This window comes from Solea solea, chromosome 17 (assembly GCF_958295425.1).
Source record: "Solea solea chromosome 17, fSolSol10.1, whole genome shotgun sequence".
NCBI classification, from domain to species: domain Eukaryota; kingdom Metazoa; phylum Chordata; class Actinopteri; order Pleuronectiformes; family Soleidae; genus Solea; species Solea solea.
This window is the reverse complement of record NC_081150.1, coordinates 21,527,068-21,549,939: the sequence shown is the minus strand read 5'-3', so window position 1 is coordinate 21,549,939 and position 22,872 is coordinate 21,527,068. Positions and strand designations below refer to the sequence as shown.

The window sequence follows — 22,872 nt, the reverse complement described above, 5'->3', positions numbered from 1 at the left end:
ATTTGGTTTATTAAAGGTGGGGACAATAATTATTGTGGCACCGTTAATTTGGGACATATTTTGGCTTTATTTTCATCTGGGTTGTTTGTTATAGTAATCATGCTTGTGTTCATTTATTGTGATTTTTGGATAATTGATGTTTGGATGGGAGGGGCAGAGGACCTATATAAAGAGCGCTCTACCTCCCACTCGAGCAGTGTATATTGGGTTACAGAGGAGGTAACACACCTATTTTTGCTCACAACTGAATTCAATTATTTTGATTGAGACTTGTACAGGTTTGTTCTTAGAAATATCATTTTGGGACAATTTTCATATTTTTTTTGATTTTCACCTGTAAATATTTTTCACAGTATGCATCTTGGGTTGGAAAAATAAAAAGGGAAACATAACATCAGTCAAAGCCATTATCTTTGGGTCTATTGAGGAGTTGCAGCAGAACCCCGTGACACATGTGAGAAATCCATTCATTTGACTGAAGATGGCAGCATTGTTGTTCTGTGTTAACGTCTGTTCTGTTAATGTTTGACTCCAGTTGATGCAGAGATAAGAGCTGACACTTGGTTTCCTGTTCAAAGCAGCAGTGATTTTGTGCTCAAATCAAATGTAGCAAAATAAACAAACACAAAACAACCATGTGGATATTAACGCTCTCTCACTTGCACATGAACAAGAAGTCGGTGCCATTTCAGCATTGTGACTTTCTTTAAAAAAATTTTAACCATGCAAGAATTTATTATTTCATCTGAACGAGGAATTATTAAACTGCAAGAAAATGCTATTGGTCCAGCTCAGGATATTGAATTATAATACTTTTGACCAAATTCTTGACATACAACATGGGCCAAATGTCCACCCTGTTATGGGACATTCTCATCTTTATTAATAAGTGTCTTGAATGCACAGTCATTGTGATATTTACATTTTCTAAGAACAAAAATGTCCCTCATTTGCTCAGTGAAAATATTTAAAAAAAATGTCCATATATAAGCATTATCTTGAAAAAAACATGTTCTAATTTAAGGCAAAATTTGGTTTCAACATATTTCTTTTGCAATAAAAAAAGAAATGAATTGAATTGTGCGCCATTTTTAGACAATTTGAGTTTTTCAATTCATTCACCACATTAGTTACCACAAAAACAAGCACAAATATTATTCCATTTTAATTTATTATCATAAAAATACAGGGGTAACAGGGTGGACACAGCAGTAACAGGATGGACAACATGTAACAGGGTGGACGTTACAACTTTTCTCTTGTCTTGTTCTTTTCTCTCTTTGGTTGTTCGATTTCATTCTGTAGCCTCCTTCTGCCCTGTCTGGCATTCCTCTGCCCAACAACATATTGCCTAAAACACAAGAATGTTGTTACAATTTACAATGACTAGTGGATACATGTTCTGTATACAACAATACAAGGATAGACGGTCATATAGTCACATTAAAATAAATTGTATGGCCACACACATAGTCAGGGCAAAACCATCAGATAAGACAACTTTAGATTTTACTTCTCTTATCATTAAACTATCAACTTTCGTCTAACCTTGAGGGCCCTGGTTTGGGGGTATTTTCGTTATGTGGGGGACTTTCAGGTGTTGAAGGAGGCGTTAGCTGCAAAGTTGTTGTGGATTTCTTTCTCTGTGCTCTCTTCTCTCTTTCACTGAGGTCTGACACTTTCCTTTTTCTTCCTTCCTCTCTGTCACTTCTCCACCTCTCGTTCTCTTTATTTAGGTATTGAACCTGTTTTTCAGGGTCTGCATCACGCCGTGCCCTGTAGCGCCGTTGCTTTTCTGCAGCAGACAGCGGTGCCATTCACTGACAAAATAATGCATGTTGTTTAATCAGACATTTTGAAAGTAGGTAAAAAACAACAACAACAACAAATGTATAAAAAAATGATATAAAAAAGAAAAAATACAAACAAATGCTGGAAATAATTATTCATTAGCCTTCTTAGGTCCACCCTGTTATTATGAGTCCACCCTGTTACTGTGCAAAATGGTAACGGGGTGGACAGTAACAGGGGGAACATTTTTGGCTAAAGTTAGCCATAGCTGCTAATGGGATGAACAACATGCTAGCACGAGGTGTCCACAGAGGAGGATTTATAACATATTTATTAACCATAGTTTAATATTTGCAAAAAAATATAAATTACAACAATAAAATGGAGTAACAGAATGGACGTGTTAAGCTTTGCCGAGTCAGTGAGCCATTCTAAAAGGCTAAAAAACAGTAGATTGAAGAATGATACTTACTCTGCTTCTTGTTGAAAAGTTCCCTCCAAATATCTCTGCTACTTCCTGAGGATCATGTGACTTGAGGAATAGTCAGTGGGTGTATTTAAAGGGTTATCCATCAGAGTAACGGGGGGGACGTCAAAACCGGGACATAAATCATTTTGAAATGTTAAAGCATTAAAAATGAATTCATATAAAAAAATAACATTTATTCAGAAAATTGACAAATAAGATCATACAACAATAATGAAAAAAATATATATATTTTTATTTTTATTACTTATAATTGTAAGTGTAGTTGAGCAAACATGAATGGGGACACATCACTTTGGCCTGTTTGCAATAAAATCTGATAAATTATTTTTAATTAATTCATCCTTTTTATAAATTGCTATGTTTTATGGTAGAAATGATCTTACTATTTAAAATGTGATTTTCTAAATGAATATTAGCATAATTTTAAACAAAATATACCATATAATGTCATGGGGACTGAAATGGCACCAATTGTAGGAATGACCCTGTTGCTCATAGCCCATTCTGGGCCTGGTTTGCCTTTTCATTAAAAGCAAGAAAGGCAGCAAGTGTTCCCATGATTTCTTTTTCACTTGAACATTTACTGCTTCATAAATCCAACACAATGATAAGTAGACTGACCACATTTGCTCACTTGTGTTGTATGAACATGTGATATTTCTTACCAGGTTACCTGATTAGTGAGCATATACATGTATGATTATTATGTAGATATTTCAGACGTATATAACAGAAGCAAAGTTGCAAATTCTGACTCTATCCCTACTTGGTCTTTATAAGTCACAAAAACCTGAACATTGTGTATATCTAAGGGTTTCACAATTCACCTTTTTTCCATAGTTAACTCGCGATTAATCTCTATATAAAAAATATAGTTAGAATCAAATAAACACAAAGAAAAAATGTCTTTTATCTTTGATTTCTTCTTTCAAATAAAAAAGTGCATTGTAGACCCACTTGACACAGCACATAAAATGCCACAACAATGTGGTCTTAAAACTGAAGAGGGAGTAGACAACAAACGACAAACAGAACAGGGCCTAATGACAGTTAAATGAATGAAAAACTGCAGTCATTAGACACATCAGATTCAGAACTCTGAACTCTTAGTGCTAACTTTTCTCCTATTTATTAAGCCAATTGCTAAGGTAACATTTTCAGTGGACCGTTATCAAAAAAAATTAACGCGTTAATTTTTTTAATTAATCGCATTGCGATTAATTAAAATCGCAATGCGATTTGTGAGTGTGTGTGGGAGAGTGTGTGGTTTACAAACTTCAGTTTCCTGTGTGAAAACCTGATAAAAACTACGTCAGTTTTAGTCAACGATATCTCCAGAACATTTTCACGTCTTTATCTCACTGTCGGACAAACTTGGAGCTGGTAATTTTGGTACTGTTGCTAATGGAAACACAAACAAATACATCATGTATTATACCGACCTAAACGGTTAATAACAACATACAGAAACTTTATCAAGTAACTATTTTTGAGTTATTTCATGCAAAAAAAAAACATTCTTGTCTTGGATGCTGCGCTTTTTGTTTTTTAAAATACTTTCTTCCACCACACACACACACGCACACACACACATACATAGACACACACACACGCACACACACATACATAGACACACACACACACACACACATGCACACACACACACACACACGCACACACACACACACACACACACACGCACACACACTCACACACACACACAAACACACACACACACACACACACACACACACACACACTCACTCACACACACACACACACTGCTGCCTCCATCACTAAGTTCAAATGTCTTATTTTGTCTCTTCAGTGTTTGAAATCCTTTGTTCAGATTGACGTCAGTGACACAAAGTGACCACACGAGGCAGCAGAGGACCAGCAGCTCCTGTGTCCCCGCAGCTAAAATCACTGGTTTTCTCTATGGGCTTTGGTGTGGGAGAGTGAGTGGATGGAGCTGTTAATCTATGACCTAAAAGAGCGTAGACTTAATCTGACATAGATTGTATTAGGTGTCAGTACCTCGTCATCAACACAACAAAGTAGATTAAAGTGATATGATGTGGTTTTTATTGATGTTGAAAATGTCATTCTTCATTAAGCCACAGAAACAGAAACCACAGACACTGATGATGTTTGGAAAGTGCAAAAACCCTCTGAGTGTCATGAGTTTCCTGTCACTGTGGACACGTTCTTCGCTGTCGTTCACAGAGCAGCAGGAGGACAGAGGTCATCCTGAGGTCACGCACACTCAGTTTCACCTGCATCACAGCAGAAACCACACTTCCTCATTCATGGCATAATCTGCTCATGTGTGTTTCATTTTCCATGTGTGTGTGTGTGCGTAACTCTGAGTGTTGTTCTGCTCACACGCAGCAGGGGGCGCTGTTGTCAGGCAGCATGAAGAGGAGGAGGAGGAGAAGCAGTGCATGCTGGGACAGAAAGGCTCGTCAGTGAGAAGATGATGTTCTTCAGACAAAGAGTCAAACTTAACATCTTTATTTACTTTGTTTTCTATTGGATTGAAAACCTTGAATTTTATTTTATATTATTTTGACTTCTTTCTTTTTATTTTATATAAAGCATTTATTCATTTTTAATTGATTTTACTTTCTGTATCTTTTAATTTCACTTTCAAACATTCACTTTTTGTTATTTTTATCTCAGTGTGTGTGAACCTGTGTGTTTCAGGCTGGTTCTCAGCAGCAGGGGGCGCTCACAGCGCAGGACGGCGGCTCAGTTAATGACAGACATGTTGATTTTTTAAGTCTTTATTTATTGATGGTTTCAAAAAAGAATGACTGAGATGAGCTTTGACCTCGTCCACCACTGAAGCTGCTGTCTCTTCATGTCCTACAGAGGACACAGAGACACTGAGGAACCAGGACAGACCCAGAACCCAGGATAAACCGGTTCAGTGAACGTGGTCCTGAAGGTGTGGAGGTGGATCAGTGAGTCAGAGGAGACGCTGTAGAAGGACAGAGTCCCAGCAGGACAGTCCACATACACTGATACTCTGTGAGAGACAGAGGACATGATGGGTGTTCGTGTCCCACAGTGACGGACAAAGTTACCATGAACATCAGAGCAGATCAGACTCCAGGACTGATCATTATGTCCAAACACACAGTCATAACTGTCGCCTTTCCTCTTGATTCCTCTGTAACTCAGTGATATATAAACAGTTCCTCTCCACTTGACCTCCCAGTAACAGCGACCAGTCAGACCAGGTCTACACAGCAGCTGAGACCAGACGTCAAATCTGTCTGGATGATCAGGATACCACTGATCTTCTGTCACATGGGTCACTTTCCTGTTGTCGTCAGACAGTTTGAGGTTTCTGTGCATTGTGTTTGTGTCCAGTTCCAGTTCACATGAATCTGATGAAGACAACGAGACACAGCTGCAGTTTATTGATGATCAGCTGATATGTTGTTATTTCCTGTAAATCCATACTTACACTTCCTGAGACCAGGTTTTAACCACTGCTCTCCAGCATGGTCCATCCTGGAGGAAGAAACAGTCTGAATGAGTTTCTGTCCAACATGAGTCCAAACTGTTGTCTTAATGACGCACTCTGGTGGACACAATGATGAACTACAAGGACAGGTGTGTTTCAAAGAGAAGACGGTGGCTGTTTCTCAATACTCAAGTATGCAAGTATGTACTTGCTTACTTGGGAAGTATATACTTGAGAAGTACGCTGGGAGTATATACTTGCCAAGTACAGGAGTACACAAGTATGTGGTTGTTTCTCAATACTCAAGTATGCAAGTATGTATGTATTGTTCTGCTGTAGTTCTGCTGTAGTGCTGCAGTGCTGCAGGCTCATTAGCGCCACCTACGGTGTTGATAAATGAACATATGAAATACTTTTAATAAATGCATATATATGTTGTTATTATTTTTACATTTTAAATATTTAACTTCATTTATTAATTTATTTCTATTAAAATATACAATACAAATTATACAATGTGGAAAATAGATGTATTACAGCATTGTAGAGTAGTATATATATATATATATGACTTGTACAAATATATACTACTCTACATATCTAATATTTACATATTATATTTAAATACAGATACAATGATCGTGCGACTTTAATATAAATCTAACATTCAAAGTTAAAATAAATAAAACATTAACAATATACAAACTTTTAAACTGTCAGGTCAAAACGTTTCCATTAAAAACAAAATAACACGTCAACAACAAATCTATGGATCACACCGAGCATCTAATGACAGCGACGTCTGAGCCAGCGGATCATTTCATCAGGACAGGCCGAGGTCACGCTGCTCTGTGCCGGGCACAGTGAGCGCCGAGCGTCCGCAGAGGCGGAGCTTATCGTTTTTGTCGTTTTTGTCAGGCTTCCTTCTTCTTATGAACGATAGGTGATGAGTTGATGATGCAGGAGAAGACCCCACTGACACAGGACTTGTACCGAACAAAGGGATTTGATTTAGTCACAAGTCAGGCGTCAGAACCAAGCTCTGCAGCAGCTCGGGAGAATGTGTTCTTGCCGAATCTCCGAACAATTCTGCCTCAGAAAAGCAAAACTAACCTTATATAGATTTTCTAGCATTCTTATTTGCAGGCATCACATGTTTCGACCCCCGCCTTTCTCCTGTTTCCATAATGCAACAACTTGAAAAACAAGTTGGGTCCGGATATACCATACTGTCCCATGATCTTTAAATTGGACAATATCACCATTTAGTCAAACAAGAGACATCTATATTTCCTAACTAACCATATTCAAAACAGACCCTCAAGTTTCCTGTCCTATACAGGATGCCTATTGTAAAACGTATGGTCTGACTTGTCATGTGTCCAAGAGACCCTCTTGTCTCATGTTTACTTATTAATGTCAATCATCAATACATTTAAGTATTAAACTTTAGCTGTGTTAATGTGTTCTTCTTAGTTCATATACTTCAGTATTCTGGGATACATGGCCATCCCAAGTACGCTCAAGTCACCTCCGATGCATACCTGGTAAAAATGGAGCGAGAATACTTCCGGGTCCTCGCTGTTCGCTTACTTGAGAATTGGAACAGCACTTGAACAGTACCGGAGTACGCAAGTACGCACAAGTACGCACAAGTATGGATATTGAGAAACGGCCGGTGTCTGCAGAACCAGAGACCACAGTTTCAGGAGGCTACGCATTTACTCAGCAGCGCCACCACGTGGACAACACAGAAGACAACTTCTGTTCATACATTTGAAACCCACCACGAGTAAACCAGCAACAAGTTGGCCCAGCACAAACCAAGTAAACAAAGAAAATAGATAAAATAGAGGGATTTCATTTGTATTTTTTACAGTGTTTCAAATCGCAGTATTGTGGGTCTAAAAACCATAAACCTTATATTTGAATTACGGTTGTTTGATCCTCGTTCTCACGAGGTGTCTAAAAAGTGTCACTAATGTTTGGTTATACTCACTGACAGAGGAAAACATGATAACAGGACATCTTCAACCTGAACCTGCTGACAAGTTTGAATACTGCTGATGAACATGAAGAGGAAGAGGAGGAGGAAGAGGAGAATACCTGAGAGTGTCCAGTCTCCAGTGAGGACTCTTCAGTCCAGCAGACAGCAGCTTCTCTCCTGAGTCTCCTGGATGATTGTAGCTCAGGTCCAGTTCTCTCAGATGGGAGGGGTTTGAGTTCAGAGCTGAGGTCAGAGAAGAACATCCTTCCTCTGAGACCAGACAACCTGACAGACTGGAGTTAAGAAGATATGATGAACTCAGTGATTCAGAAAAAACATCTTCATCAACAAGAACCTAAAGAAGCAAAGAGTCTGAGTCAGAGTCCTGACCTGAGAGTCTCCAGAGAACAGTGAGGACTCTTCAGTCCATCACACAGCAGCTTCACTCCTGGATCCTGCAGGTCGTTGTTACTCAGGTCCACGTGTCTCAGACGAGAGGACACAGAGCTGAGGACTGAGGACAGAGCTTCACAGCTTCTCTCTGAGAGTTTACAGCCACTCATTCTGAGGAGGAGTTCAAGAAAATCTATTCACATATCTAATTAAAAAAATAATCAGAGTAGAATTGTCCATATAAATCAGCTGAGCACCAACCTGAGAGTCTCCAGAGAACAGTGAGGACTCTTCAGTCCATCACACAGCAGCTTCACTCCTGGATCCTGCAGGTCATTGTTACTCAGGTCCAGTTCTCTCAGATGGGAGGGGTTTGAGTTCAGAGCTGAGGTCAGAGAAGAACATCCTTCCTCTGAGACCAGACAACCTGACAGACTGGAGTTAAGAAGATATGATGAAGTCAGTGATTCAGAAAAAACATCTTCATCAACAAGAACCTAAAGAAGCAAAGAGTCTGAGTCAGAGTCCTGACCTGAGAGTCTCCAGAGAACAGTGAGGACTCTTCAGTCCATCACACAGCAGCTTCACTCCTGGATCTTGCAGGTCGTTGTTACTCAGGTCCACGTGTCTCAGACGAGAGGACACAGAGCTGAGGACTGAGGACAGAGCTTCACAGCTTCTCTCTGAGAGTTTACAGCCACTCATTCTGAGGAGGAGTTCAAGAAAATCTATTCACATATCTAATTAAAAAAATAATCAGAGTAGAATTGTCCATATAAATCAGCTGAGCACCAACCTGAGAGTCTCCAGAGAACAGTGAGGACTCTTCAGTCCATCACACAGCAGCTTCACTCCTGGATACTGCAGGTCATTGTTACTCAGGTCCAGTTCTCTCAGATGGGAGGGGTTTGAGTTCAGAGCTGAGGTCAGAGAAGAACATCCTTCCTTTGAGACCAGACAACCTGACAGACTGGAGTTAAGAATATATGATGAACTCAGTGATTCAGAAAAAAACATCTGCATCAACTAGAACCTAAAGAAGCAAAGAGTCTGAGTCAGAGTTCTGACCTGAGAGTCTCCAGAGAACAGTGAAGACTCTTCAGTCCATCACACAGCAGCTTCACTCCTGAATCCTGCAGGTCGTTGTTACTCAGGTCCACGTGTCTCATACGAGAGGACACAGAGCTGAGGACTGAGGACAGAGCTTCACAGCTTCTCTCTGAGAGTTTACAGCCACTCATTCTGAGGAGGAGTTCAAGAAAATCTATTCACATATGTAATTAAAAAAATAATCAGGGACAGGTGAGGAGCGAGAGAAGGGTATCAAGGAGAAACTGCAAGCTTTCAGAAGGCAGTCCCCATCCTCTCCAGAAGAAGTATAAGCTTTGACTGATTTTTGAAGAGTTGGAAAGCTAAACAGAACGTGCTATATTCACCACATGATGAGAATATATATACAGGCGAGGGTTGCTGTATAAGGACACATTTTCTGTGGAATGAACAGAGACCTTTTCTTTTCTTTTTTAGAGCGCCATGGTGGGGGCCCTCAGCCCACAGGTGGGAGAGGCTTTCACTCACAGCTAGATATTTTATCTAGCTCAGGCCAGGGTCTTTTCTTAGAGACCCCAGCCTTGGGATCACTCTTTTTGTTTGTCCTTTTTTCTATTTCTTGCTTATGTTTGGTGTTGTTATTTGTTCAGGGAGCAGATCTTTCAATTTTCATCTTGTTAAGTTTGTTGGTACACTTACAAGTAAATAAGTATGGCTAGTGACAAATTAAAATTCATTTCGTTTAATGTCAATGGGCTGTTGAATCCAGTTAAACGTAGTAAAATCCTATCTAAAGTGAGAACAGAGAAAGCCCATGTGGTTTATTTACAAGAGACCCATTTGACAGACAAGGAGCATATAAAGCTAAAGAAAAGGGGCTTTACAAATCTGTTTTTTTCTTCATACAAATCAGGGCATAGAAGAGGAGTTGCTATTCTCATTTCAAACAAGCTACATTTTGAAAAAGTATTCGAAATGGGTGATAAAGAGGGCACGTTTATTTTAAGTAAGGGGTAAGATAGATGGGAATCCAATTACCTTAGTGAATGTCTATGCACCCCCAGGGAGTGACATTAGTTTCTTCCAAAAAATAACCAATATCATGGTAACTGAAACAGAAGGCCTCTTGATCTGTGGAGGGGATCTAAATATACATCTGCAGCCAAAGTTGGACTCATCTTGTGGAAAAACCCAGGATAGGAAGTCCTTCTATAAGAAAGTAAACACACTATTTGAGGAGGTGGGCTTGATTGATATATGGCGAGATTTTTTCCCTAACAGAAGGGATTACACTTACTACTCTGCTCCTCACTCTCTCTATACAAGAATAGATTATTTCATAACATTTGGGAAGGATAAAGATAAAATACATACTTGTGGAATCGGGACAATAGATCTAAGTGACCATGCACCAGTATACTTATCCGCTGATTTTGGCCTGCGATCAAAAAATAATACATGGAAATTGAATTCCAGTCTGTTGAATGATCTGTCTTTTAAGGCACAAATTAAATCAGAAATGTGTCTCTTCTTAGAATTCAATGATACTGGAGAGATTTCACCTCCCATGTTATGGGATACTCTGAAGGCTGTTCTGAGAGGGAAAATTATAGCAATATCGTCATTTAAGAAAAAAAATAGGAATAAAAAGTTAGAGGATTTAAAAAACAAGCTAAAGATACTAGAAGGAAAACAGAAATTAGATTTAGCACAGAATACATTGAGATAAATTAGACACACCAGGAATGAAATTAATCATTTGGCCACACAAGATATCGAGAAAGATTTAATGTTTCTGAAACAGAAAGAATACGAAAGTGGCTCCAAATCTATGAAAGTATTGGCATGGAAATTGAAAAAAAGGATAGCCGAAAATACAATTCATAAAATTAGGGATCCAAGGACAAAAGCGATAAAAAATAAACTAAATGAAATTCAGGAAGCTTTTGAAGTGTTTTACAAAACCTTATATTCTGAAGTCCCAGGTGGGAGTGTGGCCCAAATTGACAGCTTCCTGAATTCCCTAGATTTACCCACTCTCGATGAAAATCAAAATAAAATGATGACTGCGGATATAACTGAAGAAGAATTAAAAGTTGCAATTGGTAGACTTAAATTAAGCAAATCACCAGGATCTGATGGCTACACGGCAGAGTGGTACAAGGAATTTAAAAAAGAACTAATACCTGTTTTACTTCCTACTCTGAATTGGGCTTTAAAAAATGCGCAAACGCCACCCAGCTGGAAGGAGGCAATCATTTCAGCCATACCAAAAGAAGGCAAGGATAAAGTGGAGAGTGGCTCTTTTAGGCCAATCTCTGTTCTTAATGTGGACTATAAATGATTTACTTCTGTTATGGCCAAACGATTAGAAGAATTCCTGCCGACACTGATACATAATGATCAGACAGGTTTCATACACCAACGCCAAACACAAGACAATATACCAAAGACACTACATATTATGGATCATATACAAAGAAATCAAACTGAAGCAATTGTGATGAGCGTAGATGCCTAAAGTATGGAAAATTATTATAAAAGAACATAAACTTGAAAATGATATTTTGGCTCTTAAATGGTGTGCTTATGATTCGGATTTTAGACCTAATAAATTGGATTCTAGATTTAAGGACTGGATAGCTAACGGTATAACAGCCTTATGTAGAGTAATGAAAGATGGAAAGTTACTCAGTTTTGAAACGCTTAAAAGGACACATGTTTTAGAAAAACAAGACTTTTATAGATACCTGCAGTTACGGCATTACGTCAATACAAAGATGAAAAATCTAACAAAGATAAACACATGTCTAATTCAATTATTTACAAAAGCCTACGATTCGGAAGCTATTATTAAAACTGTGTCATGCTTATATAAGGGTCTGTCTAATGTGAAATCTCACTCTACTTCATATATTAAAATAAAATGGGAGAAGGAAGGAGGGATAAATATATCGGAGGAAGAATGGACAACAATTTGGAGGTATCAATGGAGATGTACCAGCTCACAGAAGTGGAGGGAATTTGGATGGAAACGCTTGATTAGGTACTTTATTACACCTTCTCAGAAGTCTCACTATGATGATAATTCCCCTGTCTGCTGGAGGAACTGTGGAAATCTAACTTGTACATAGTTGCTAATGTGTGTTTTTCCTTTTGTTTTTTTGTCTAGGCATTTAGAGCAGACAACAGATGTGAGATGTATGCATGTATGTTTTGCCGGATGTGAATGTCTGTTTCTGAATGTCAATAAAAAATCAATTATAAAAAAATAAAATAAAAAAATAATCAGAGTAGAATTGTCCAAATAAATCAGCTGAGCACCAACCTGAGAGTCTCCAGAGAACAGTGAGGACTCTTCAGTCCATCACACAGCAGCTTCACTCCTGGATCCTGCAGGTCGTTGTTACTCAGGTCCACGTGTCTCAGACGAGAGGACACAGAGCTGAGGACTGAGGACAGAGCTCCACAGCTTCTTTTTGAGAGGTTACAGCCACTCAGTCTGAGGTAGAAAACAGTGATGAACAAAAGGTTAAACATGTTTGTCTTGTGCTCTTTAGAATATGTCTTATTAATATTTATATACTGATCCACGTACAGAGCTTCGTTAGAGGCTTTGACCACCGGCAGCAGCTTCAGAAGAGCCTCCTCTGAAGCAGAGTATTTCTTCAGGTCAAACTCTTCCAGATCTTTTCCTGATGACAGTAAGATGAAGACCAGAGCTGACCACTGAGCAGGAGACAGTGTCTCTGTGGACAGGCGTCCTGATGTGAGGGACTCTTGGATCTCCTCCACAAGAGAACGATGGTTCAGTTCATTCAGACAGTGGAACAGGTTGATGCTTCTCTCTGCTGACAGATTCTCACTGATCTTCTTCTTGATGTACTCAACTGTTTCCTGATTGGTCTGTGAACCACTTCCTGTTTGTGTCAGTAGACCTCTTAAGAGCTTCTGATTGGTCTCCAGTGAAAGACCCAGGAGGAAGCGGAGGGACAAGTCCAGGTGTCCATTTGGACTCAGTAAGGCCTCGTCCACAGCACTCTGGTGCAGATGATTCAGTTTAGGTTTTTTTCTAAACGGTCTGGACCACTGGCTCGTTGTTGGTTCTGACAACAGATTTGTTCCAGAGTTGATGAAGGTCAGATGAACATGAAGAGCAGCCAGAAACTCCTGAACACTCAGATGGACAAAGCAGAAGACCTTGTCCTGGTACAGGCCTCTCTCCTCTTTAAAGATCTGAGTGAAGACTCCTGAGTAAACTGAAGCTGCTGTGATATCGATGCCACACTCTGTCAGGTCTGATTCATAGAAGATCAGGTTTCCTTTCTGCAGCTGCTCAAAAGCCAGTTTCCCCAGAGACTCAATCATCTTCCTGTTCTCTGGACTCCAGTGTGGATCTGTCTCAGCTCCTCCATCATATTTGAACCTCTTCAATTTGGACTGAACCACCAGGAAGTGGATGTACATCTCAGTCAGGGTCTTGGGCAGTTCTCCTCCATCTCTGGTTTTCAGCATGTTCTCCAGAACTGTTGCAGTGATCCAGCAGAAGACTGGGATGTGGCACATGATGTGGAGGCTTCGTGATGCCTGGATGTGGGAGATGATCCTCCTGGCCTGCTCCTCATCTCTGAACCTCTTCCTGAAGTAGTCCTCCTTCTGTGGGTCCGTGAACCCTCTGACCTCTGTCACCATGTCCACACAGTCAGGAGGGATCTGATTGGCTGCTGCAGGTCGTGTGGTTATCCAGAGCCGAGCAGAGGGAAGCAGTTTCCCCCTGATGAGGTTTGTCAGCAGCACGTCCACTGAGGTGGACGCTGTGACATCAGTCAGGATCTCAGTGTTGTGGAAGTCCAGAGGAAGTCGACACTCGTCCAGACCATCAAAGATGAAGACCACCTTAAAGTCTTCAAACCTGCAGATTCCTGCTTCTTTGGTTTCAGTGAAGAAGTGATGGATGAGTTCCACCAAACTGAACTTCTTCTCTTTCAGCACATTCAGCTCTCTGAAGGTGAAGGGAAACATGAACTGTACGTCCTGGTTGCTTTTGTCTTCAGCCCAGTCCAGAGTGAACTTCTGTGTTAACACTGTTTTCCCAATGCCAGCCACGCCCTTTGTCATCATTCTTCTGATTGGTCCGTCTCTTCCAGCTGAGGCTTTAAAGATGTCTTCTTGTCTGATGGTTGTTTCTGGTCTGTCTGGTTTCCAGGAAGCTCTTTCAATCTGTCTGACCTCATGTTCTTCATTGACCTCTCCAGTCCCTCCCTCTGTGATGTAGAGCTCTGTGAAGATCTCATTCAGAAGGGTGGGGTTTCCTGCTTTAGCCACGCCCTCAAACAAACACTGGAACTTCTTCTTCAGGTTTGATTTGAGTTCACGTCGACAAGCTGAAGCTCTGATTTCTGACAGAACACAAGAAAATAAATCAGTGAGTGGATCATTGAGAAAATAAGATGTTCTTCCTTTCACATTAAAAGTCCTCTTACTGTCAGCTAGCTTCTCCTGCTTCATCCTCCTTAAAAAGTCCTCTGTGATCTTCAGAAAGGCCTCTCTGCTGCTCCTCTGCTCCTCATCCTCCCTCTGACTCTCTGAGGCTTCTGTGTGATCTGTATCCAGAACCTTGTGGATCTCCTTCAGCTCGTTCTTCACAAAGCGGATGATGTTCTCCTCCAGCAGCTGGAACAGAACATGTGAAGTTTAACCTCAGATGATCAGTGACAGAGTGAAGTCCTGCAGGTCCACAGAGCAGCATCCAGACTGTCAGGACCAGGAGCCTCATGTATAAAAGAGTGCGCAGCTTTCATACTAAAAGACGGCGTACGCACAAAATTTATAAAGTACGTACGCAAAGAAAATCTCAGATTTATGAAACTCACACACTAAGTTCTATAGTGTGTGAATCACTGACTACTTATGGAAAATAAGCTTCTCATCCCATGTCGAAGTAGGGCGAATTAGACTTAATCTTGTCCTCTGTTACATATTTCGACAGAAGATTACTAAAAAAGTACACAGTGGAAGTACCTCATATTATGCTTGCAGGTAGTCGGGGAAGTATTTCGTTCACTACTTTCTAGTTTTCTCTTCGTTTCTTCTTCTTCTTTGAGTTTTCTGGCAGAATCCTCTGTTTCGGTGTGTAAACTAAGTTTACATAAATAAATAAATGAATGAATAAATAAATGAGTAAATGAATAAATGAATAAATAAATAACACCGGGGTGTTGTTCCCGGTTGTTGCTCTCCGGGGCTGCCGCTGGATACTACTCAGTCCAGCAGTATGAATCTTGAACTCCTAACAGTCCCTCCCAGCTCTTCAGTGCCGTTTCATTACGATTACCGTAAACGTTAGATTCGCGAAAAAAACGTGCGGCTGATTTGACCAGGCAAACGGGAACCACGGCTGGCTTGACCGCAATATGCTGGGGAGGGAGGAAGAGGGAGGAAAACGATGCCGGTGTTCCGGAGTCTCCAGCGGCTGACGAGCGCGCACCAGCTGCGCCTTTCTCTTCCGATTAAAGTTATTTCGTTATCGTGTGGATTAAAATGGGATAAAGAAAATGTTCTACTCAACGTTCAAGTCCCGCTTTCTTACAACAAATGAGTCTGTAACTTTATTTTGAGTTTAAAACATTATAGACTGACGTGTGTTCATGTGTTCATGTCAGCAGCTGTGTTTACATCACTGTGTTACATAAAGAAAATATCCATTTGTGTAATTTGCTCAAAGTAAATAAGTGAGTCTCCCTCTCTCTCTCTCACACACACACACACACACACACACACACAGGTTTGTAGTGTGTGTGTGTGCTCACAGGATCAGTTTTGTCTTCAGTGTCCTCTCTGATGTTATCCACATATGTTCAAACGTACGTGGTGTATCAGTATTGTTTGTCACAGAAAATTCATGTTTGTCACTGTAGACACATTAATAATATTATTTTCAAACACTGTGATAAGTTTCAGAGCTTAATATTGCAGCGTCTCCACCTGACAAGAGTTTGCGGAGCTCTCGGCAAATTCTCACGGCAGCTCGAGAGTTTGCGCTGCGATGCGCAAACTTCCACGCCAAGTACATTTTTATACATGCCGTCTGTGCGTGAAAGCAAGCGTACGCCGTCTTTTTGTGCGTACGCACGGTTTATACATGAGGCCCCAGGACTCTGCTTCAGTATTAACAGTAGTGTCATGTTTGTACATTTACACACCTTAAATATGGAGTCCAGGTCTGCTCCATGCTGCTGGACAGACTGACCACTGAGAACCTCTGTCCTCTGCTGATCAACTCTGAGGAGAAAAGATTCAGTGTCATTTACTAAACAATCATTTGTTTCTACCAGGTTTTCAATGTGCTGCACCTACGATTCTTCTTCAGCCAAGTTCACATGACATGAGTTTGACAGGTTGAAGACAAAAGTCCCTGAAGGACAGTCTCTAGTGTTTGTTATGTGTGAAGTCTCAAAGACACAATCAGAGAGGCTTGTCCATGAGTCCCTGACCAATCACGGACTCTGACTAGATTTACTGCTGGAAACGTATTCAGAGACGAGGACAGGCTGAAGACGTTTAGTGGAGACAGAAAAACAACATTGGTCCACCAAAGAGAAGAAGAGTGTTTTTCTGGATTCAACATGTTTTGACCTAGACAGGCTCCCCCTGGTGGAGGATCATGTAAGTGTGTGTTACTATGGGTGAAAATCTTACATCAGTTCAACATGTTTTTGTCCATCCTTGAAGTCAATAGAACGACCTATAGACCGGTCACTCTTCATGGACACACAGCTGGGTCTAGGTCCAGGTCTGGCAGAGTCTGGTCCCTGTTGACGGATCCTCCTACAAACACAGGACATGACATGTAATTACAACATCTGCTGTGATTGATCTCATTAATGATCTACAGTATCAGGAGACACAAGGAAAACAGGTTTGTGTCAGAAATGGTTGAGTGTGACCCAGATGGTGTCAAACACTACACTGATTAACACATTTAAGACTTCCAGATCTTCAGTCAGATCACTTTACCCAAACCCAAGCATGTGAGCCAGGACTGTTCCACAATTATTCAACATTTCCTATTTTTTCATGGGTCCAGATCTGAGATTAAATGGGGACGGGTCTGTTTGGGACTTGGGTCCAGAATGTCTTGGGTCTGCATGGGTCTGGGTCTGAATTCTCAAATATTAGGTGTCTCTGGTGCTACATGGTGGATCATTTGAGTTGTTGACCTGTGAAGACCTCCACCCTATATCATCTGACCTCTGTTCTTGTTTGAAGCTCACAGGTTGAGCCATGGACCAGTCACTCTTCATGGACACACAGCTGGGTCCAGGTCCAGGTCCAGTGAAGTCTGGTCTCTGTTGATGGATCCTCCTACAAACACATGATGTGTAAATAAAACACTGAGCTGTGACATGGAGACGAGTCACATGATCCATGAGATCCTCATCTCACCTCTGACCCTCATGTTCCTCACACAGAGTGGTTTTAGAGGGCGGAGCTTCCTCTTCACTGTCCTTGATCTGATTCATAGCAGAGCGCCACCTGCTGGGAGAATAAAACTCGCTCATTACAAGTTCTGCTAACATGGGTGGACCACAATGACCTAATGTGGGCTGGTCAGCAAGAAGACTTTTTTTAACCACAGAATTGGCCGACATGACCCTCATTGGCTGACTGAACAATCGGCACAGCCCATTGGTTTATGCTAATAATGGACTGTCAGTCACTCAGTTACTGGTTCATTTCAAAGAGCCGTTAAAAAGATTTGACTCGTTCGTGAACGTCACAGCTCGACTCACAACTCACTCAAGACGCTGTTTGCATCACACTTTACAGCCCTTCACTGCAGGTGAGTCCACTGGTTTAACAGAAGAGCCCGCCTCTGGTGGTCAGGTAAGAAGCTGCCCAATAGATGGATACATATGTATGTTAAACATCTGGACTTTGAAGAGATGTCGTTAATTGTGACGATTGAGAATAAACATTTAATTTAACTCAAGTTTCTTAAATCTTATCAAAATATGACCTCGTCCTCTGGATCCTTTTTTTTCACCTACAATGGCTGTAATCTGTTTTCACCGGAAACATAAAATTATCAGTCACTATCTGATCTTTCAGTCCAGCAGAACTTCTCTTTCACCAAAAGCACAAATGTCCTCTAAACCAGTGATTTACAAACATTTTAGTCGCTGAACAACAGAATCAGTGACGTGAGATTCATGAGCTTCACAGTTAAAACAACACGTCGACAAAAAGTTACAACTTTTTGTACCCTAACCCGTACCCTAACCCTACGTACCCTACCCTAACCCGTACAACACACACATAAACAACACAGACACGTACAACACCAACAAGCACAACACACACGTAAACAATACAGACGCGTACAACACCAACACGCACAACACACACGTAAACAACACAGACACGTACAACACCAACACGCACAACACACGTAAACAACACAGACGCGTACAACACCAACACACACGTAAACAACACAGACGCGTACAACACCAACACGCACAACACACACGTAAACACAGACACGTACAACACCAACACACATAACACACACGTAAACAACACAGACACGTACAACATCGACAAGTACAACACCAACACGCACAACACACACGTAAACAACCCAGACACGTACAACACCAACACACGTAAACAACACAGACACGTACAACACCAACACACATAAACAACACAGACGCGTACAACACCAACACGCACAACACACACATGAACAATACAGACACGTACAACACACACGTAAACAACACAGACACGTACAACACCAACACACATAACACACACGTAAACAACACAGACACGTACAACACCAACACGCACAACACACACATAAACAATACAGACACGTACAACACACACGTAAACAACACAGACACGTACAACACCAACACGCACAACACACACGTAAACAACACAGACACGTACAACACCAACACACATAACACACGTAAACAACACAGACACGTACAACACCAACACGCACAACACACACGTAAACAATACAGACACGTACAACACCAACACGCACAACACACACGTAAACAACACAGACACGTACAACACCAACACGCACAACACACACGTAAACAACACAGACACGTACAACACCAACATGCACAACACACACATAAACAACACAGACGCGTACAACACCAACACACACGTAAACAACACAGACACGTACAACACCAACACACATAACACACACGTAAACAACACAGACACGTACAACATCGACACGTACAACACCAACACGCACAACACACACGTAAACAACCCAGACACGTACAACACCAACACACGTAAACAACACAGACACGTACAACACCAACACACATAAACAACACAGACGCGTACAACACCAACACGCACAACACACACATAAACAATACAGACACGTACAACACACAAGTAAACAACAAAGACACGTACAACACCAACACGCACAACACACAAATAAACAATACAGACACGTACAACACACACATAAACAACACAGGCACGTACAACACCAACACGCACAACACACACGTAAACAACACAGACACGTACAACACCAACATACATAACACACACGTAAACAACAAAGACACGTACAACACCAACAAGCACAACACACACGTAAACAACACAGACACGTACAACACCAACACACATAACACACACGTAAACAACACAGACACGTACAACACCAACACGCACAACACACACGTAAACAATACAGACACGTACAACACCAACACGCACAACACACACGTAAACAACACAGACACGCACAACACACACGTAAACAACACAGACACGTACAACACCAACACGCACAACACACACGTAAACAACACAGACACGTACAACACCAACACGCACAACACACACGTAAACAACACAGACGCGTACAACACCAACACACACGTAAACAATACAGACGCGTACAACACCAACACGCACAACACACACGTAAACAACACAGACACGTACAACACCAACACGCACAACACACACATAACACAGACACGTACAACACCAACATGCACAACATACACATAAACAACACAGACGCGTACAACACCAACACACACGTAAACAATACAGACGCGTACAACACCAACACGCACAACACACACGTAAACAACACAGACACGTACAACACCAACACGCACAACACACATATAAACAACACAGACGCGTACAACACCAACACACACGTAAACAATACAGACGCGTACAACACCAACACGCACAACACACACGTAAACAACACAGACACGTACAACACCAACACACATAACACACACGTAAACAACACAGACAAGTACAACATCGACACGTACAACACCAACACGCACAACACACACGTAAACAACCCAGACACGTACAACACCAACACGCACAACACACACATAAACAACACAGACACGTACAACACCAACACGCACAACACACACGTGACGTAAACAATACAGACGCGTACAACACCAACACGCACAACACACACGTAAACAACACAGACACGTACAACACACACGTAAACAACAGACACGTACAACACACATATAAACAACACAGACACGTACAACACCAACACGCACAACACACACGTAAACAACACAGACACGTACAACACCTACAAGCACAACACACACGTAAACAACACAGACACGTACAACACCAACAAGCACAACACACACGTAAACAACACAGACACATACAACACCAACAAGCACAACACACACGTAAACAATACAGACGTGTACAACACCAACACGCACAACACACACGTAAACAACACAGACACGTACAACACCAACACGCACAACACACACGTAAACAACACAGACGCGTACAACACCAACACACACGTAAACAACACAGACGCGTACAACACCAACACGCACAACACACACGTAAACAACACAGACACGTACAACACCAACACACATAACACACACGTAAACAACACAGACGCGTACAACACCAACACGCACAACACACACGTAAACAACACAGACACGTACAACACCAACACACATAACACACACGTAAACAACACAGACGCGTACAACACCAACACGCACATCACACACGTAAACAACACAGACACGTACAACACCAACACACGTAAACAACACAGACACGTACAATACCAACACACATAAACTCCTATAAGCTCAACAATAAGCTCCTCACTGACTTATCACTGCTCCACTGAAAGCATCATATTGAAAGCACTTTAAAGAGTTACCTCTCAGTTTGAGTGGAAAATCTCCTTCATGTTTCCTGGAGGACGTCTGATGTGGATCTGTGTTCAGTCCAGTGATCACACGAGAGAAAACTGTAACACATCAGGAGTTTTCTGTCAGAGAAGGTGTTTTATGAAACCTGCTGTTCATGTCACTTACATATTTGTGCCAGTAGATGGTGCTAGGCTACTCTGTATGTGACTGAAGGGCTGTTGTCTGCATTCAAGTCAGCTGATGAGCTCAGTTTTGAGAGCAAAAGTCCAATTAGATCCTGGATTACTTATTAACTGCATATTTGTTCATCAAGGACATCAAAAAGTACTAAGTACAATTACATTTAAATCATAAATGTGGATTTGATACCACTTCAAAGAAAGAATAACCTCAGTTTTGTTCAAGTCAACTTTGACCCTGGATTACTCCAAAAGTTCACTGTAAAAGCACTTCATCCGACTTTAGTGCATTAAGCACTTATAGTACTTATAGTACTTATAGTACTTAAAGCTACTAAATCAAGTCATTATTTTGATCGTAATATGAATATATGACATTATTATTTCACTTTTAATCCAAATGATCATTTACAATCGTTCATTTAATCTCATTTAACATTGTGTTCGCGTTTGACGGGACTTTATGTTTCGGTTTGGACGCTTGAGTAGAATTGACATAAAGAAGAAAACATGACGTCACATTTAGGAAAAACAAAAGACGACTGACTGGAGTTATGACAGGCTGGAAGTTTCCATTCTAATCTGTCAGGATTAAGCAGTACATATACTTCATGACTGTACTTAAGTACACATTGCACGTATTTGTACCTGACTTTGTTATTTCTAGCAACTTTGACTACATTTTATATCAGAAATGATTTTTGATACTCAAGTAGAGTAAAGTCAAACTTTAAGACTTTTGCTCAAGTCTCACTTTAAGATACTTGACTCACACGCACTAAATCATCATATATCATCATATATCATCATATATCATCATATATTATCATCATAATCACGTCAACACTCACCAGTCTGTCCTCGTGCTGCGCAGTTCAAATGGCGACTGAAGCAAAGTTACAGAATAGTTACTTTCACTTTCTCTTACAGGAAATGAGTCGAGCGGGAAATAAAGAGGCAGCGCGAGAGTTCTACATCTATGTTTGTGGACTTGAATGTATTATATGAATATAATGTCAATGTAAGAATGATATTAATAGAATGATAAGAGTGAATTGAACACATTCACTGGGTGCTGGTTGTCAGTCATGACGTAGGGTGAGCACGGTGGAGCGAAATCTTTTGTCAATGCATGTTTTGTTTGCTGTGTGTTATTATTTCTCTCTTATTATGAACACGCCACGAGTGTCGTGCGCAGTTTGGCACTCAGCGTGATGAATAAAGAGTGGTAGAGC

At 40.9% G+C, this 22,872-nt stretch overlaps 1 protein-coding gene across 2 annotated transcripts; it reads right to left on the bottom strand.

The window, feature by feature from the left end:
- Positions 1 to 5,090: 5,090 nt before the first annotated feature.
- On the bottom strand, positions 5,091 to 22,719 carry LOC131443449 (NACHT, LRR and PYD domains-containing protein 12-like). Of its 2 annotated transcripts, XM_058613103.1 has the most exons (17): positions 22,489 to 22,719; positions 21,467 to 21,556; positions 17,632 to 17,724; positions 17,437 to 17,550; positions 16,885 to 17,013; positions 16,389 to 16,467; positions 14,670 to 14,859; positions 12,785 to 14,585; positions 12,515 to 12,688; positions 9,205 to 9,378; positions 8,933 to 9,106; positions 8,669 to 8,842; positions 8,398 to 8,571; positions 8,134 to 8,307; positions 7,863 to 8,036; positions 5,757 to 5,803; positions 5,091 to 5,676 (listed from the first exon to the last, which is right to left on the bottom strand). In XM_058613103.1, exons 3-17 carry the CDS (start codon positions 17,706 to 17,708, stop codon positions 5,150 to 5,152), a joined length of 4,182 nt encoding a protein of 1,393 aa, XP_058469086.1. In that variant the 5' UTR covers positions 17,709 to 17,724; positions 21,467 to 21,556; positions 22,489 to 22,719; the 3' UTR covers positions 5,091 to 5,149. The 2 variants fall into 2 exon arrangements, with proteins under 2 accessions (XP_058469086.1, XP_058469087.1); XM_058613104.1 differs by lacking the exons at positions 9,205 to 9,378; positions 22,489 to 22,719 and having other exon boundaries at positions 21,467 to 21,816.
- Between the last annotated feature and the right edge of the window lie 153 nt (positions 22,720 to 22,872).

Bases quoted from the DNA above. Each gene is read 5' to 3' on its own strand.
- LOC131443449 (XM_058613103.1), bottom strand. From the start codon at position 17,708: ATGAATCAGATCAAGGACAGTGAAGAGGAAGCTCCGCCCTCTAAAACC. The intron at 14,860-16,388 runs GTGTGTAAATGT...GTTCTGTTCCAG, and splicing joins ACCTGGACTCCATATTTAAG to CTGCTGGAGGAGAACATCAT. The intron at 8,843-8,932 runs GTTGGTGCTCAG...ACTCCTCCTCAG, and splicing joins TGTTCTCTGGAGACTCTCAG to AATGAGTGGCTGTAAACTCT.